Source organism: Botrytis sinoallii, assembly GCF_014898435.1.
Source record: "Botrytis sinoallii strain Bc 23 chromosome Unknown BSIN_010, whole genome shotgun sequence".
NCBI lineage: Eukaryota > Fungi > Ascomycota > Leotiomycetes > Helotiales > Sclerotiniaceae > Botrytis > Botrytis sinoallii.
In genome coordinates, this window is record NW_024066037.1 from 1215472 (window position 1) to 1234599 (window position 19128).

At 43.0% G+C, this 19128-nt stretch overlaps 7 protein-coding genes across 7 annotated transcripts; 4 read left to right on the forward strand and 3 right to left on the reverse strand.

The window, feature by feature from the left end:
- Positions 1 to 2129: 2129 nt before the first annotated feature.
- Positions 2130 to 3080, reverse strand: EAF02_006504 (uncharacterized protein; the record flags this gene model as incomplete). Its single annotated transcript, XM_038902552.1, has 1 exon — positions 2130 to 3080. One exon carries the CDS (start codon positions 3078 to 3080, stop codon positions 2130 to 2132), a length of 951 nt encoding a protein of 316 aa, XP_038757772.1.
- Positions 3081 to 4355: 1275 nt separating this feature from the next.
- Positions 4356 to 4763, forward strand: EAF02_006505 (uncharacterized protein; the record flags this gene model as incomplete). Its single annotated transcript, XM_038902553.1, has 1 exon — positions 4356 to 4763. One exon carries the CDS (start codon positions 4356 to 4358, stop codon positions 4761 to 4763), a length of 408 nt encoding a protein of 135 aa, XP_038757773.1.
- Positions 4764 to 5931: 1168 nt separating this feature from the next.
- EAF02_006506 (uncharacterized protein) lies at positions 5932 to 7527 on the forward strand (the record flags this gene model as incomplete). The annotated part of the gene is made up of 1 exon (XM_038902554.1): positions 5932 to 7527. The coding sequence occupies one exon, from the start codon at positions 5932 to 5934 to the stop codon at positions 7525 to 7527; it is 1596 nt and encodes a 531-aa protein (XP_038757774.1).
- Positions 7528 to 8538: 1011 nt separating this feature from the next.
- EAF02_006507 (uncharacterized protein) lies at positions 8539 to 10271 on the reverse strand (the record flags this gene model as incomplete). Its single annotated transcript, XM_038902555.1, has 3 exons — positions 8539 to 9486; positions 9660 to 10091; positions 10158 to 10271. 3 exons carry the CDS (start codon positions 10269 to 10271, stop codon positions 8539 to 8541), a joined length of 1494 nt encoding a protein of 497 aa, XP_038757775.1.
- A 1140-nt stretch (positions 10272 to 11411) lies between these two features.
- EAF02_006508 (uncharacterized protein) lies at positions 11412 to 12257 on the reverse strand (the record flags this gene model as incomplete). The annotated part of the gene is made up of 3 exons (XM_038902556.1): positions 11412 to 11573; positions 11683 to 11865; positions 11913 to 12257. 3 exons carry the CDS (start codon positions 12255 to 12257, stop codon positions 11412 to 11414), a joined length of 690 nt encoding a protein of 229 aa, XP_038757776.1.
- A 784-nt stretch (positions 12258 to 13041) lies between these two features.
- On the forward strand, positions 13042 to 15912 carry EAF02_006509 (uncharacterized protein; the record flags this gene model as incomplete). The annotated part of the gene is made up of 1 exon (XM_038902557.1): positions 13042 to 15912. The coding sequence occupies one exon, from the start codon at positions 13042 to 13044 to the stop codon at positions 15910 to 15912; it is 2871 nt and encodes a 956-aa protein (XP_038757777.1).
- Positions 15913 to 17036: 1124 nt separating this feature from the next.
- EAF02_006510 (uncharacterized protein) lies at positions 17037 to 18966 on the forward strand (the record flags this gene model as incomplete). Its single annotated transcript, XM_038902558.1, has 3 exons — positions 17037 to 17585; positions 17639 to 18805; positions 18877 to 18966. 3 exons carry the CDS (start codon positions 17037 to 17039, stop codon positions 18964 to 18966), a joined length of 1806 nt encoding a protein of 601 aa, XP_038757778.1.
- Between the last annotated feature and the right edge of the window lie 162 nt (positions 18967 to 19128).

A 19128-nucleotide genomic window follows, 5' to 3' on the forward strand; every position in this document is an offset into this window, starting at 1 on the left:
GGTTGGGAAGAGATATATATGTAGGTGTGTGTATATATATGTGTGTACTTGTATGTACTTCAGATACTTGATATTTATACTTTGTATACGATGAGATGAGATGAGATGAAAATGAAGATGAAATGAAGATGAATGAAAATAAAAATATCATTATCTATATATATTTGATAATAATTATATTAATTATCATTAGATATTCTACTATTGAATAGATTATGGAATAGATTCTTTTGTATAGGAAATAGAGAGGAATGCTAGGGAGTGAAGATTTGGAATTGGAATTGGAATTGGAATTGGAATTGGAATTGGAATTGGAATTGGAATTGGAATTGGACTTGGAATTGGAATTGGAGTTGAATCTGTCTATTGGTATTTTGGAAGGGGAAATATGAAACTATAGAAGAGGAAAGATTGATTGATTGAATTATCAATCGATTGATTAATGAGAGTGAAAAGGGGGGGATTCTTACTCAAGTTAATAATACGATTTATTACTCCCGGAGTTATAAAGGTTGAGAGTTGATAGTTGAGAGGTTTATCTAGAAGGGGAGGAGAGAGATTTAGATTTAGATTTAGATATAATTTGGATTTAGATAGATCTTAAGGTATATAAGATATGATTTAAGAAAATAATAACGACAACAGAACCACAAAATATCTCTCGAGATCATATTATATTACTATTCCAAAAGAATAAAAGAAAAAAGGAAATAATCATAATCATAATCATATTACATTATATATCAAACTCAGGATCTCCATATATAACATCCAAATTCTGCTCCATCCTACCTCACTCTGATTTCTAATTCATCTTGATTTACCTATCCCTCTTGATCTTTGTGGTATTTATGGATATCATTCTTAGATTATTTATATATTATTAACAAACCATATATCGTCATCTCCATCATCATCTCCATCATCATCTCCATCATCATCTCCATCATCATCCTCATCATCATCTCCATCATCATCTCCAATCATCATCCCCATCCCACTCAGCAAAATCCCTCTCAAATCCCAAGTCTCAAGTCTCAAATCTCAAATCCCGAGTTTTCAAGATTCACATCTGCATCCTTGAAACTGTGGTATACATACAAATATACATACAAATACAAATACACATATCCATATCCATATCCATATCCACTAAGCCCGAACCAAATCCTAATCCGAATCATACATACATACATACATCACCGAAGCGAATCTGTGTCTTATTATCATTACCCTTCCTTCCTCTTTTCCTTCACTTCTTCATTCACTTCTCTCTCCATCCCCCACTACAACAATATATTCCCTCCCTCCTTCTCCTCTCCCTTCCCCCATATACCCCCCTAAAATACACACCAAGTATACCAAGCCCCCATCATAAATTCATTAGACATTAAATCCCTCTCCTCCCTCTCTCTCTCTCCCAACACAACTCTCCATCCCCAGCCTCATCCCCATCTTTATGAAAACAAACCCAGACCCAGCCGTCGAAAAAATAAATAAATAAATAGATAACACAACGAATAAACAAACAAACAATTCCGGAAACGAAATTCCTCATTAAGTATTAAGTATACACTCAATATACACTGACTGGAAAGAAAGAAAGAAAGGAAGAAAGAAGAAAGGAAGAAAGAAGAAAGGAAGAAAGAAGAAAGGAAGAAAGAAGAAAGGAAGAAAAGATGCAATAAGATGCAATAAGAATAAAAACAAAACAAAAATAAAAACAAAATATCAGAATACATTAATTCGTGCAAAAGAAGCCTGAATGAAGGAGGACGAGAGCATTATTCAAAACGCGTCGAAGATCCAAAAGATTATTACATTAAGGCCTGGAGGTAATTGTGCCGTACACATAGACTCTCTCGAGCTCTCAGCAAGCGAGTAAAACCATGATATGACCGCGCGAGCGATACATATCGCTATTGAATACGAACGATCCGCCGAATAAATTTCGTCTCGAATCTCGATGCTGAGATGAAAAAGTGAAAGAATGTCATCTCACTCAATCCTGATTCCATTCCAGATGTTCCCGAAACCGTCGTCTTGCAAACCCGACATTCCTGTTTCCCAGTTTGCAAGAATGGTAAACGTGAAATCTTCCACGACTTTCTCTTCAACCAACAATCCTTCTATTTAGGTGCTGCCCCTCTCAAACTCTGTCCCAAATGACTTGCGGCAATGCTACTCGCCGCCCTCTCACTTCTTCTTCTATTCGCACCACTAATCCTTTCACTTCCACTTCCAATCCCATTGATATTCTCAGCTTGTTTTCCATTCTCTCTCTTCCCCCTCGGAATCTCTCTCTTCCCCCTGGGCTTCAACCCCTCATTCCCCTTACTCTTCCCGCTACTAGCAGAATGTCTCTTCTCCCTGCTCCTCTCACTCACACTCCTCACCTCACTCGCTATACTGCTGAGACTCGAAATCCACGACGCGGTATCCCTCTCCTTACTGCCCAAACAACTTCCACCGCCTCGTTCCCTATCCACTCTCCCAATCCTCAATTTGCGCAAGATCCTCCGAATCGCTCCAATCGGCTCACACAGGTAAAAAATCCCCATGTCATCAAACAATGATATCCATTCCACGTTACATAATTCTAGGAGTGGTTTGCACAGCATCAAAATCCCCAAGTCATCTAGGAAATTAAGAAATTCGAGTGCAATGGGAGGCGCTTCAGTCGAAATGAGTGTGGAAGCGCTTGAAAAGGTTACTGGGTCTGAAATAGAGTATGGGGGAGAAGGAGGGAGACGAGTGGGAGCTGAAGCCTGAGGGGTAGGAAGGGCTATGGTGGAGGGGAAAGCAGCGGGGGAGCGGGAGTGCGAGACACGTTCATTGGATGTATTGTTTGTGGAGTGGGAGGGAGGACGGGCATGGCGGGATCGATGAGATCGATGTTGAGTTTGGTCAGCGAGTCGAGGTTTGCCCAAGGAATCGACGCTATCATTGGAGATTGGGGAGTGGAGGGTGGATGCTGTTGAAGGGCTGCGGGTAGAAGAATCATGATGGGTCTGTGTACGTGTGCGTCTACGTTCGCGCCTACGTTCTGGGTAGGCATAAAGTGATGGTGGTGGTGACATTGATGATTGGCTTAAGCCTGAATGTCTGAGGTATCGAATGGATTGTCTGGTAAAGGCACTGGCTGTATGTAAGGAAGATCGTGGTTGCGGTGTGGATTGGTCTTTAACAAGATATGCGATTGAATAAAAATGTATGATGAAGTGGCCACGCAGTGAAAATTTGAATAAAGAAGATAAGGAATATGCAAGTCAAGTCAAACGTTGGCAAGTGAGCAAGTAGAAAACACTTAATTGAAGAGATGTGGATTGACAAATATCAACCAATTCAAATACATACAAAGCAACACGAAATGAAAATGATTGAACAGAGAAAGGAGAACTTTCTGGACCTTTAAAAAGTCGAGAAACTATATAATACTCATCGACCACCGAGTTGCAAATCTCCATGTTACCATCGTAACAATTCCATCATCTCTATCACTTTTTCCAGAGAGAAGGATCCAAAACCAAGACATTGAGGCTCCATTTAGAAGATGATGGAAACGTGACTATTCATCGTTCGTTTCGTTTGGTTCTTTTGGAGGCGTATCTCTGCCCAAACTGCTGTGGCCCCTTCTCCCAATTACTCAATTCTATTACTGGCGACTTCGCTGGCAATTTGACCCTCCTAGACCTTTCCATTTTTGAAGATACCCACCTTGTTCACGAGGATGCACAGTAATTTATTTTTCTCGCCTCATGGATTTCCATTTGATATCGATCTCTCGTCCCTCGCATGCCTGTACACCGGACGATTGTCATTCAATCAGAACGATGTAAAACATGGGCGTGAAAGAGTTCGGAACGATTGGCAACACGTTCGTAAATTCGGGGGCGGGAAAATAATTGTGTACCTACCTAGGACCTATCGTATAGCTATCGGCTTTTCTTTCGATTTCGGCTTTGAGAGAAGATGCACTCAGGCATTCATACAGCCTTCTTTTGAGAAAAAAGAGAAAAGAGAGAAAAATGGAGAAGGGAATGAAGAAGTTATGGAGCTGACGGGCAAATCTGATTCTCGCTCGTGCCTTTCGTGCCTTGATAGAAAAGAGATGGATCGCTTGTGACGTGTTCAGGGGAGATTTCTTTGGGAATTCTTTGGTTTATAGTAAAGCGTGAAGAGAAGCTAAGGCCGAGCCCTGAAAATCCTTTCTTCCTCTTTGGGTCTCTGATCACTTTTTAAGGGTTAGGGATTGCAGGACATGGATGGGACATGGGCGAGATGGGGAAAAATAGGATTGACGGATTTATTATTTGAAATTGGATGTCTGATGTCTGGAAATGGTTACCTCATCAATGGGAAATGGAAAATGGAAAATGGTCAACGGGGAATGGTCAACGGGAATGGTCAACGGTCAATGGTCAATGGTCAATGGTACAAGGAGATCTCCCGGGAGATATATTAAAGTATCATTTGGATGGAGGATCCATCGATCTTGTGATGGGAAGAAAAAGGAGGGGGAGCATGGGGAGAATGGAGAAAAAGGGGAAATATGGAGAAAGGATATGGAGAAAGGGAGAGAGGGAGGCAAAAGGAAGAGAAGACAGGAAAAGGGAGAGAGGGAGGCAAAAAGGAAGAGAAGCCAGGAAAAGGGAGAGAGGGAGGCAAAAAGGAAGAGAAGACAGGAAAAGGGAGAGAGGGAGGCAAAAGGAAGAGAAGACAGGAAAAGGAAGAGAGACAAGAAAAAGAAAAAGAATCAATAATCATCCAAATATCCAAATATCACCTGCCGAAAATCAGAAAATTATGCCCATATTAGTACCGGTTTCACAAAGACCCTTTAATTCAAGCAATTATGATTCACGGACCGATCCGTCATTAATCATTAGTCCCAAGGGAACCAATCAATTTGACACATTTGATAGATGAAAGCCGAATGGAGTAACCGGAATAATGAATTTTATGCAGTAACAGCATTATTTGCATATGTCTCCCAGGTGGGATTTATTAGACAGCAAGGACAAATAAAATTGGATGTATAATGACAACACACCAGAATATATATCGGTATGGATGTGTGGTAGATGAGTAAATACAAGGTAGATAGATAGGTAGATGGAAAGTATGAAAGATTACGGAGTATATAAGAACTTTGATATATTATGTGAGGAGAGGATGCTAGGTAGTGGTGCTTTATTTATTTATTTGTTTGTTTATTTATTACTTTCTTACCCTCCCTCCTTTCACACCGATATTTGAATGGAGAGCAGCAGAGCAAAGGACGAGGAGAGAAGAAAGAAATCTATCAATGACTTTTGTTCGCAGGTGATAGGACGATGATCAGATAAGAAAGACATAAAAGAAAGCAAGAAAGAAGAATTTCTTTTTCTTTTTTCTCACTTCACTCTGACTTGATTAGGAAGTGGATCGTGCTCTTCCGTCATAATCCCGTCCCGAGGATAATTGCTGATTGCCAATTGCTACCTTACTCAAGTCACACACACACCCATACCACACACCCACACACCCATACACCCACACACCAGAAGGTGATCAGCCTGAGCCAGTATTAGATTTTGATATCAGCTTGCGACAAGTTTTACATTGACTTATAACTAATAAGTTACCACCACCTATACCGGTACTTAGGTAGCTGCTATATTGGATCATTTACTCCCATTTGAAATCCACTCAACCCACTCAATCCATTCTTTCAAACGATTTCAAACGATTCCATCACAAGAAATCTCCTGGGTATGACCTTATTCATAACCCATCTAATAACATTATACACTACCATATCATATCATACCATACCTTGCCATACCTACAATACAACCATCCCCAATTCAAATAAACAACACACAATTCACCTCTAAAACAACCTATCAATTCTTTCTTTCCTTCTCTTCTGCAACAAGTGCTCTAAATATGGCACATTTAATTCGATTACCACTCTCTCATTCCGGCTCTACAGTCAATTCGCCAATGGCCGGTCATCTACATCACCTTGGCCAAGCTCCCACCTCCTTCTTTCCTCCCAATACCTCTTCTCCAGCACAATACAAATATCACTCATCTCCCAGCGGTGGTCCGATTTCTCCTCCTCATACTCGATCTGCTTCGGCAGAAAATACTGCTGCCGAGTTGGTCGAAGACTTCAGAAGATATTCGCACAACTTGAGAGAACAATTCGAAGGGGAACGAGCGCACATCTTGGCAGACAGGCAGCGTGCAATTGAAGTTATAGCAGAAGAACGAGAACTATGGGATAAGGAGAGAGGAATCTTAATTGCTCGAATTCGTGAACTCGAAGCAAGATTGAAAGAAAAAGGGGATGTCGTATCACCAGCTGGAATCTTCAATCTGGAATTGGCAAATTTAGGGTTCAGCCCAGCAGCAAACGTATTCACTAGTCCACATGGTGTACCGATCATTAAAGGTCCTACGAAAGCAATCGCATCTCCAGGAAGCGGAAGTACAGAATCGAAAAAATCATCGCACGGTCACCCAGAAATAAAACAAGAAACAGGAAGAAATGCAGATGGATCCCCATTTTACGCACCAGCACCACAAAACCCCACGAGAACATTTTCAGCAGAATCTGAAGCTCTGAGAGTCGAAGACATTCATGCGCCCAGACAAACACCGATTCAAGTCATTCAGGAGTTGACTCCGTCTGATTTTGTTGGATCATCTCAATATGCATCACCGGAACTCTTACATCCATATCATTCTGCCGTACATTGGGAGAAGGCCGAAAGTAACAATGGTGATATCATAGGAGCGGATAGTATAGATATATCAAAAATCGCTCCACATCTCGAAGGTGTACCCATCAAAGCCAGCGCCGTAGATCCAGTATTCGTCGCACATGTTTTAAGTCCCAGGTCTGCCAGTCCGAGATTAAGTCCAAATGTGAAGCCGCCAGGAAGAGATGTTGGATCGAGCTTAGGAAAAGCACATTTGGAACCAGAAAATAAGAGATTAACGATGTATGCGGGCCACACACCTAATCATTCCATTTCACGCTTTTCCGATTTGGTCAAAGAGTCTCAAGAGGCAGAAGGGGATGAAACACCAAGAGGTTTTGATGGACTTGTTCATCGGGGTTCCCTAGCGCCAATTCCGGATGAAGACGAAAGAATCGCGCTCGATAGACTACTACCAGATGAAGACGATGAAGAAGTTTATGATCGCCCTCTAACAGGTCCATTATGTCTTACGAATGTTCCAGCCAGAGATGAATTATTCCTTGAAGCGCTTACCGAGAAATTGGAAGAAGTTAAAAACTCAAGACCGGGTAGTAAAGAAGTTAGTCCTACCGGTAGCGCAGGCACCTCGAGCCCGGTCTTGGAAATGAAAAAGGCGAGGAATAGGTCGATTGGTGGTGGAGGTGATGACGGGAGGGGTATGGAAGGAGAAGGACATGATTCTGAAGATGAAGATGAGGATGATGAACCAGGACCTGTTCTGCTGAAAATGAAGCCGAGTATGAATTTTGGAAGACCAATGGGACAGAGATGATTTTATCGTCGGATTTTAACAGTGGATAAGATTTTTCTGTTTGCTTTTTTCTTCCTACTGGAGTCAGATACTAGCTTCGAATTTACATTTGCATGGTCGGATGGTACGATTTCAGGAGCCTCAAAAATTGGAAACTGCCCCTTTCTTCTCTCTCATTTGGCGAAATTCGACGTCTTGGCGGCCAGATAGGATCCGATCCGATGGAACTCGGATTCAAACCCGAACCCCAAGATTAGATGGATGGAAACCCCGCATCAAATTCACCATTAGCAGATGACGGATAATATCTCATGATCGTACAGAATGGACAGGACGCCTAGAATGGTTGCAGCAGGAAGATACTTATACGAATGATTGATCGCATGGATGGAAAGATACCCCCCCTTTACAAGATTTCTTTTGTCAATAGAACAGAAACAAAACACTTGATTCGAAAGTTCTCGCATTCACATTTCAGATGGTGATGCGTGCAGACAATTATAGATATAGCATAGCATAAAATAGCGTAGCGTCGTGCAGCGTATTCGGATATACCTGTGGAAATTTGGGTATAGCATGGTATTACAGGTATCGCAGGCATGGCGAACAAATGGGCATAGCGAAAGCATAGTATACCCTTTGAATTGAATTATTTTTTTGGCCTTTTTCGGAAGTGTGGTTTCTTCGCTATTTTGATGTAAATGTATGTGATGGCCAAATGACCCATTTCCATTGCAATCTCACTCGGAGGTTCATTCTCATTTCAATGTCGTCAAACTTGAGTGACCATTAGTATAATATAGGTAGGTGGTATAAAAAGGTTTATTGAATCGATTTGTCCATCCATTTCATCCATCCAGGAGACCAAACTCCGTCCATATATTTTTGAGCTAGGTGGTTAGATACCTGTGATTCTCTCATAACATAGCATAGAGCAAGCATACCGTCCTTCTTTCAGGCGATTCTTGCCATAACTCCCACGCGCTCCAGCGACTCAGCCCGAATATGCACTCCCACTTCGCGCCCAGGCCACTAAGCACTCTTACAATAATTGGCTGGAAAGCTCCCTTTCACCCCCCTTAACTCTCCATCCCACCAATCGTCTGTACTTCCTGTTTTCTTCGTAACCTTAATCCTATCACCTTCTTTAAAACTCAAATCTCCTTGTCCTTGGCCCTCAAAATCATAAAGCGCTACCACAAAAACGCCTCCATGAGAAGAACCCAGTCTCTTTGGGGGAGGGGGAGGAGGTTTCTTCTTTCCGATTGCAGAATTCACTGCTACGCCTTCATTGGTTGACCCGCGCTGAAAATAATCCAGAGATGGGCCTGCAGGAGCATAAGAGGAGGAATGCGTAGAGACAGGTGTGAGATGGTTGGAGTAGTCGCTAGGAGTTGGGGTTTGAATAGGCTCATTGTAGTCGTTGTCAGAGGTTGTAGGTGGTGAGAAAACGGGGACTGTATGTTGGGTTGATGGAATACGAGGACGAGAGGTAGAACGAATAGGGGGTGGACGATCGGGCCTAGGAGATCGCGCGTCGGAATATGTGGTTGAGATGCTTGGATTGGGAGATGGATCGCGGTTTGTGCTCATAGATTGGTTCGAGGGACGACGGGAAAATCCATTGCGGACATTGAGACCGGTTATGGATTTTGAATTTGAGCTTGGATTTGCACTTTCGTCGCTGACGTTCATGGGTTGGTGAACGGCTTTGCCGCGGCGGATACAATCTATGAGTTCGACTTCTTGTTTTATAGGGTGATAGTCTTGATTCCAGACTGCGATGACATCTTCCATCGGGGGTGGAGGAGAAGGGAGGCCTACATCTTCGCAGTAGTTGTGCAATGCTGTGTAGTATTGGGCGAGCAGCGTATTCTGAATCATAATTTGTACGGCAAGTAAATGTGGTAGGATCGAAAAAGCTGCAGCGATTATAGGTGGTAACGTTTCTCTGAGATGAGCGTCTGCATCTTTAAATGCCTGGATATCAATTAGTACTACTCTCATTCGTTGACAATGTCCCTGCAATGGTCGGGAGGGGCAATTCTCTTGAGGACCCATTCTTAAGTATTGGTGTGATGATTGTGTTGGTGCATATTTGAAGCCTCAAAAAACTGTCCCTCCGGCGATGGAAGGGTTATTCAGGTACCAACCTCTGCTGCCCTGCCTTGTTCCTCTTCAGCCTTTGCCAAAGCGGCGTTTTCTCGATCAGTTCTCTTCATCTTAGCAGACCCTTTATTGACCTTATCTATATATCTTTCCCAGTCTAATCTTTTGTTTTCTCGTTTCTTGATCGTCTTTCGAATAGGTTGTAGAAAGTCCTTTGCTTCCGTAGCTGGTTTTGTAACTCGAGAATCCATCATCATAACTTCTTCCAGTAGATCTGTTTTTAGTTCCGTATATGTTTCCTTCAATTTGATAGTTCGCTCCATTTGTTGGCGAGGGGTAACTGCTGGATTGTCTCGATGAGCATCGCTGGTGCCTACAATGGGCTGATATAACTCCTCGAAACTTAGAGCTGTATTTAATTGAGAGGAAAGTATAGACACCCATGCGTCTCTCCATGCTTTCGAAGCTTCAATTATCTACTTATGTATATCAGTAATGTACTACATAGCGATAACATATGGCGCGACGTTCAGGCAACTTACCATGTTGAGCATTTTATTCGCATCTTCGTAATCGCTCAAAAGTACAGATACTTTGGCAGTATCACCAGGACCTTTGTGCCTGATCTTGCCAATCTGCCGGTGCATAGAATTCATTTTGTGTGTGAAAGAATGTATCAATGAGATAGTAGTTGTCAATACGTGCCACTTATCCCCACAAGATAGAGAAATGAATGAATTCCACTCAGTTGATTTTCGGGTGATTAAGAAGATGTTCAATGTTGATACCTCGCAGTAGGGACAGCTGTCAATAAATCAATTGATGAGATTTGCAACATTCAAACACAGCCCCGTTAATGGATTAAAGAAAGTTTAGTGGAGTGAGTGTCTCTAATAATGATCTTTTTTGGAGTTGTATCGTAGGATTTCATTTGGAAAATACTACCCAGGCTCGCCAGGTAAGCAGCACCAAAAAGATGTACTGAAACTCCAACCGGTTCGCGGGGTTGAGATGAATGGCCTGTGCCTCCTTAAACAGAAACCAGCCTCCCGACTTGGAGTGACATAATTTGGTTGCCCAGAGAGTACCTAGGTAGTCCCCTCCTATCAGGTATTCATACGAGTGTAATTACAGTACGTTTACGTTATAACAATGATACAGGTACGTGTCTATAGGGGTTTCTTTTCCAGAGTGATTAAGATTGCTGAATCAACCTTCAATCCTTATCCCAATACGGTATTTAAAGTTCAAAACCTCAATGTTCGACCCCATCTGGACTTCGAATGAGAATCTCCATTTCAGCACTGTTGAATGTAAAAGCGGCTTGCTATATTTCTTGTTTCAAGGACAATGAGCCTCCTGGATCACGTCAGATATCTTAATTGATCCATGAAATTAATAATTTGTTAAAGATTCTTCCTTCCTTTTCTAGCAAGTACATACTAGGTAGGTACCTAGGTATCCATATCTAAAACGAATCTATAAACAGCTCGTATGAAAGTCACAAACCCTCACAATGTTCCGGTCGAAACATAGTGAAGCGATCATAACATACGATATGAACTATCTTTATAATACTAGTCTGGACTCTGGAACGACCCGTCATATTTTTGGACCATGGATTAGTGGATTAGGGGGCTATCATTATATAAGCTAGTGGGTACCATTTTTCGGGTCTATCCCCATCCAACGACTATTTATTAGTCGGTTGCTTAGTGAATATTCTTCATCGAACGTCCTTGGTCCGGCTTTTTCTTAGGGGTTTACATATTGGAATACAAGCAGTAAGGTATCGATTATCCTTTTAACATAGTCTGAACCCAAGCAGCAGCGGTGATATCCCAATTTTGAGGATATACAAGATGAGCTGTAAGATTAGTACCGCTAGCACATACTGGATCGTCAACATTGCAGTAGTCTGCAATCTTTGAAGCATATTGGTTTTCGAAGACCGAAATCTGTGAAGCAGTTCATGGATATTTCTAGGAATTGGTCAGTACTTCTTTTGCTCATATTTTTTCCGGCTTCTAGACCATGATATGCCGTGGCTCTGTCAGCGTTACTTACGCCAGTTACATTGTTGTTCCCGACATCAAAGCTCTCGTTGGGGATGTGTCTTGGATCACCATAAAGGACTAAAGCTGTCATGCGGTCCCCAACTCTCGAGTTAATGGGGAGTGATCCATTTCCAGCACCGAGAATCTCATCTCCGCCTCCACCAGCTAGCATGTCTCCAACAACCATAGCACCCTCTTCGAATTAGCCTAGATTTAACATCTTATAGAAAGATAACGCACTTGAGAGTAGGCTAGGAAGATAATTTTCGAATCTTCACATGACTCTGCATAAGCAGTAAACTGGTCCTGAGCAGCTACAAGCCCTTCAGCATAGCTGTTTGTGGAAGTCTCGTCCGTAGCAGGATAGATAACACTTTCGTAATCAGTGCCTGGATTGGCATCGGTAATCAACCCGGCCAAGCTCTCGAGAGTCCCAGGGTAGCTCTCAGTCGTTCCACGGGCGATAATCAAATGGACTGGAGCACACACAGTGCTATTGACAAGAGCTCGAGATTGATGTGCCACGCGAGCGGTTGCCAGAGCTGGCAGGAGCAGCATAAGCGACGAGGCAAAAGGGGTCAACATAATGAAAGTATAGATGAGCGATAGAATTTCAAGCAAGTATCCAAACTTTTATCCAGGGGGTCTTTGGACTTAAGTACATTTAAACAACTCTTCTACAATTTAAATTGTGGACCATTCAATACCTTAAATGGCAGTTGAAACGCGTGGCAACATAACGATTGGGTAGATAGTATACACAGTTCAAGAACTCGGTGCCGACATGAAGATATCATCCAGGGGAATAGCCCATGATTTTCACCTCGAGATTCATCGCCGCTCATGAAATACACAAACATTAATGTTCAACTAAATCCAAGATTTCCAGACTTCAAATTCAATCTCAAACAATGAAGTTCCAATACACATTTATGGTTTTCATCCTTTTGCCCCTCTGATCGTGTCGATAGGATAGGGCTATAGTTTGAAATGAGTTCTTCTTCTTATTAATTAGATTGTCATTATTTGTATAAAAGACCCCATTTCCCAATTCAACTTTTAATGCCTATTATTTTAAGTCTTGATATTTACACCTAGTCACCAGTTATATAATCTGCAAATTTTAATTCAATGACTGACACCAATATAACAGATCCGTTATCGGGAATTCCAGTTATCAGCACGTGTTAGCGGGGAGTCGGCGCGTTAGATCAGAGTGACATTGCCAGGTTTCGCGTCACGTAAGGAAACAACGAAATCCAAAGATTGATTTTCAGGCACGAGAGGGACTTTTCCCTTAAAAGTTACCTACTGCTTGACAATCCTCTTGACACTATGAGTCATATCGATTATTCTCAACTCTCCAAAAATGACGGCCTCCGCCAATGTTGCCATGTCTATGGACGTTCCCCCAGATCAAAATACCGCTCCAGTCCTCGAATTTCGTTGCCTCTATACAGCTGATACCCGTCGAAAACAGAAGCGTTGGCAAGATGGGCGACTCAAATATCACACTTTCAATAAGCGTGTTATGGTGTTTGACGAAAGATCGAATTTGGTAGGAGATGCACATTGGCGCGAAAAAGCTCCACTTGACGAAGGGGCCGAGTTGGAGTTGGAAAGAAATGGAATATTGGTCGAAGTGTCGGAGTTTATGGAGAAGAAGGACCAAGATCTTACCGAGCTCATTGACAAAAGAGTTAAAGAAAGGGAGGAGAGATTTATTGCAAGAAACGGAGACTCATCACCGGCACGATCCGCAGCATCTGTCATTCGATCGCAAACTATTGCTGCAGCTCATTCAAAGCCGAAACCACTCAACTCTATACTCGGCACACCTTCCGGTCATTATGGAAAGGCACTTGTGTCAAAGACGTCTCCATTCGAACAACGGCAGATGTTAAATGCCATAAATGCCAGCGAAACCGAAAGTCCTAGGCCTACGAAAAGAAGAAAGGTAAATGAGCCGCCACCCAAAAATGGATTTGCGCAAAATCTCATGGGGGCTACTTTGTCATTTACGCCGACACCATCGAGCGCGGGACCTATAAGATATGAGTCCTTGAAGCTGAAGACAGTCCAACGACCAGATGTTAACGATATTAAAGAAAATGTGGATCATGATGAAGACATCCTGTCAAGCGGAAGACAAGGTCTGGCAGGTCACATCACTAGGGATGTAATTTCCTCTAAAGTTCGAATGCAAGCAAGAAAGAGAGATAAGCCCGAGAAAAGTGGATATGCTAGCAATCTCACCGGAGCATCTCTATCACTTTCGTCTTTTCGTGAAGCTACGCCTAGAAATACAGAAAGGCATGTAGTCGTGCAGAAGAAGCAACCGAAAACAATCGACTTGTCAATGGATACAAGCTCTGACGAAGATGGCCGCTCAATTTCAGTAGCAAAGCCGAGGGAAGTTGCCCGGAAGAAGAAGGAATCTCTACCCAACATATCTGAGCAGACACCGCGATTATTATCCTCGCCATCAGCAATTACACCAGTACCTAAACAAGTAGCAAAAGTATCGAGTACAAAGCTGGAGTCTCAAAACAATGCTTCACCACTGAACAAGCCACAAGAAAGATCTCATTCGTCTCTACGTATCAAGTCTCGCCCACGCAATAAGATGTTGATGTGTATGGATCAACTCGGCTCTCGATCTTCTCCGTCAGAATTACAGGGAGTCAGCGGATCAAGCAAGTTAGATTCTGTGATTCGCCCAGCGATACCATCTTCCAGCACCCAATCTATTCAATTGTCACTAGAACAAGAGACCACCAGATATACCGAGCTAAAGCATGTCTTGCCAATAGTGAGATCATCTTCGCCTCGCAGGCCGGCGATTGATAATGATCTAGGAAACAATTCGGTCAATGATGATGGAACCGATGGACCGCAAATCTCACAATGTCAGGACAGTCTAAGATTTAGTGATCTCGAAGAGCCTCTGTCCTCTCCAGGGAACATTGGTATCAACCATCAAACAATAGATGCTATTCTGTGTCGTACTCGTCCTCCAGAGGCTCAGGAATCTATACCTATAGTCGCGCCGGCCACGAGAGAAGACCAAGAATATTCAGTATCCAAAAAACAATGTCAATCGGAGAACATTGAAGAGAGGTCTGGGCAGTCTGGCTTAGAACATCTCACGACCCTGAATGAGAAGATTCCTCAGGTAATCGAACAGAAAACTCAAGATCGTGAACCTATTTTACAAACATCACCTAAAACTCTACCCGAGACGTCAATAACTACCCAGAAACAATCCAGAAATTTTACTGGCCTGCATAAAGGTACTGCTTCGGACCGGGCTTCAACGACTGAAAATGTCGAGACGCGTCTAGAATCCAATGTGCCACCTTTAGTTACAGAAACAGACACGACAGCAATTTCTAACTCTACCTATAATCCTCATCTCCCTAATAACGATTCTCTCATAATACCAAACCCTGCAAAAAAGATAACCTCTGCACCATGTGCCCTCCAACAAAACTTGGCACTTCCAAAAACTACGACACATCCCAATTCCGACATTGCGAGCAAAAACGATTCCACTATTTTGGCATCAAAAACAGTCACAGTATCACCAAATGCTGCTGTTGCAACTTGTATGCACTCGAACGTTGTCGACTCAGATAAGATCTTGGTAGGCATGACATCTAATGGTTCTACTTTTAATGCGACTGGCTGCTTCATGACCAAATTAGTACCGACACGGAATCAGCATCAAGTGGAGAAATCCCTGATCAAGACGAGTTCTAGTCTGATTGACCAAACTGCGGCTTCTTTCACAGTGGCACAATCTTCCAAAAATGTCGAAATTAAGCAGTCACCAAGCTCAATTCCAGACAGTTTTTCCGTCGAAGAAACAAGAAATGATGAAACCAGTGGATTCATGTCAGCAAATCAGATAGCAGAGAAAGAATCACAAAATCGTACTTCAGAGGCCTTCACTTCTGGAGATCAGGGTCCTTCACGGCCTAGAATCATGAACCCCGCAACTCGTGGAATGTCAATTCAAAAGACTGCCAAGAGAACCCTGCACGCACTATCTCCACCTGTCAATCAAATGGGTCCACCCGCGGCCATTCTTGGAGGCCTCGGAAGCGGAAGGAACACTACAAACGACATAACAGGGAATTTAGGGAATTTAGGGAATGAACGAGACGTCAAAGGGCCATGGAGCAGAGAATCCTTTGATTTGTTTGGACCATGGAGGCCGCCTATACAACAGTCGTGAAGAACTATGCTATGCTATGCTATCCGCGCCTTATCGCTCGCCCCACCAGACTATTTGGATTATCTACTTATCTAATGAACCCATGGAGTAGCCACTTCATCCTGACGTCAAGTTCCGATTGTCAAATGAGAACAGTCTTTATCAAACTATGAGCTCCTATCGGCCAACCGCATTCAAGAGATTACCTCCAGCCGTGAAGAGCCGAGGAAGTCGCAAAAGCTCGTATTACTTGGGAACTCTTGGGCATTGGTGCTTTAAGGGCGTTGATAGGGCGGGCTTCTGCGTTTCAGAATGCACAATCGTCGTGTCTTTCCTCCACAAATAATCAATTACTTCGCCACACAAGTAGTCGCCGCCGCTTTTTTGAACAATCGCTACATGTAGCAAGTATCGTAATGCTGCCTCGTACCTAGGAATCGGACTGAGACTTAGCTATTTTACGGCTGAATTGTAATAGGAGGTTCTTTGGTGTACCAAATGTTACTGTTTTCACAATGATAGCAGAATATACCTTGTCTCTCAAAGTACAGATTGAACCAGCCACACTTCCAGAACATCTCTTATCTCCACTCCAATTTCGCTAGTAATCAGAACGAGCAAGCACTTGCACCGCCTTCATTTGCGAAGCAAGCTTTCACCGTCCCTTGGCAGCTCGTCCCATTGTTATTCAAACGTCAACATCATTTGATTGATTCGTGACAATGTGTTTTTATATGTTCAATGTCAATATCCTCTTCATTGACTAGCGTTAACGTCGCATACTTCACCGAAATCCCTGTAGTAGTGGATAGGTTCGTTTAAAATGCTTGGGGCGCTGGATCAATTGAGTACCGCGTGGCCAGCCTCATCTCACACTGAATACTTATCCAGCATGCACCCCCCTTCTATTGACAGCTGTGTATAGATTTTTTCATCTGCGAACTGTGTCCTGTCAGTTTCTTCATTGTTTGGCTACTCCTTCATAATATACGGTTACCAGCACAGGAACATCATTGTGCCCGGTTCTGTTCTTGTATCCTTTCCGATCCAATCTTTTAGGCTTCAGCCTTACTTTAATTCAACATTTACCACCCAAGAGTCACAACCAACGGTTGAAGTCATTTACTCCTGATCAGCCCACAAAAATGTTTCGTGGAGGATTACCATCATATCCATATCTGCGGCCACCTTCGCCTGGGCCTCGATCTCATCGGAAAAGAGTATCGGTGAACACCTCATCAAGCCAGACATCGTCTCCTTCTTCATCTACCCATGCTGCCAGTGTCGAAAAGAAACCTATACCTCCGGAGAAATTCCAAAGTGCTCTGAAGCTATATAGCGAGTTTCGGATGAAAGAAGGATTGGCGCAACGATCCCCGGACCCAAACGCGACATCGCCAAGTAGCATTGTGTCATTTGGTGCTCCTGGACCTCTCACCAATGCCTCTCGGTCATCTCAGTCTAAAACTGCACATTCGTTTGATGCAGCCCCTTCGGATTGGTCTTCGGTGATATCATTCGATACCAGCAGTCAGCATTCGGTCAAGTCTGGAGCAAAGAATAAAGCAATCTCTTATAAAGGCAAAGCAGTATCACAACGGAAAAGGAAAAGATTCCCCCCTGTGCCGAAAGCCGAAACGGCCTTAATTCGACATTTAGGGGCTTGCGAGAAATGTAGAGGTCGTAATGTCAAAGTATGTGGTAGCAGCCTCTTTTTATTGATACTTTGTCTGATTCCGCGTTTTAGTGTCCCTTGGAACATCACGATATCGAAAGCCTAGACCGTGCCCTCCAATCAAGTCCTAGCAAACAAGAATTCGACTCACAGTGCTACAACTCGACTTCCCCTATAAACGAGTCTCAAACTGCAAAAACCCCTTCTGGACAAGCTACACCAGTCAATTCGCAAGTACAATATGAACTGCAGGGTATCGGTGAGAAGTTTGATGTCGCGCCTGACATATCCCTCGATCACGATTTGATCCTTTCGCCCATAATTGATCTGGAGACCAGCCAAAGCCAAAGTGAAAACAGCTTATCGACCTCCATAAGTCTTGAGACCCGTGTTGCGAACCACTATTCCCCCTTCCGACATGGTGGTCAGTTTCCTCTTGGCGTTTGGGATGGTTCGACTTATAAATGTTACTTTCTTGATGACGAATGTCTGCACTCCTTCGTTGATGAAGAATCTTTACAGGCACATTTTGAGGACAGCCACTTCGAGTTTACCCGCATTGATCCTTGTCTTAGATTGATTTGCACTGAATGCTTTTGTGTGACCACCTCTCACTCTTGCGGCTGTGGTGGCACAGTGAAACTGTTCATCTGTGGGAATTACATACCAACTGGACAATATCCTTCCGAACCGCCGCCTAGAACATCCTATTCCTATACTGGATTCAACATACCCACAATACTTTCAGATGATTCTTATACAAATACAGCTTTTGGACAAGGGCTTGGCTTTCATACCAACGGGACTCAGAACTTCGGTAGTAACGCTAACAGCATCTTTTATGGCGATGGCAGTAATATGTACCCAAGTCCTAATTCCTCCACGTATGGCTCCTACAATTATGATTCTACACAACCCGGTGGGAATCGATATAATGGATATGCATGGGCGCTGACTCTGGGAGCAAAGAATGCTACTGAAACTCCTGTACCCTATTGCGTGATGAAGTTCAGACAAACTTCGAGGCATCAAAAGATATTAGTATATGTATCACTTTCCTTGATATTTATCTTCACTGGCTTTCAACTCTTCCCCTGGATTATATCTACCATCTCGAAAATCGAACAGTTTCTACCTAGTATCCCAACTCTAGGATTCATAGGATTTCTGATTTCTTTTGCTACAAGTTGGGCTACGAGACATGTTCATTCTACTCGCAAAGCTAAGCAATGCAAAATGGTAAGTGCTGATGACTGCTTAGCCATTCCTTTAGCTTAGAGGATAGGCTCTAACGATTGTCGTTTTTACAGCGTCGATGCCCCCTTCATACTCTTACACCCCTCAACCCCCAATACGGCCAAAGAGTAATTCCTGTCTTGATACATGCGAGTGTTTCATGAGTTGATGGGTTACGTACCTCGATAATTCTTACGCGCAACGCAAATGATCATTAGCTCTGGGACCCAGGGAACAACAATCATCACGACTAATGATTCACCTTACCAACCTCCTTCACAATCACGCTCCTCTCATGCCATTTGACGTAATGATATTTCCTATGT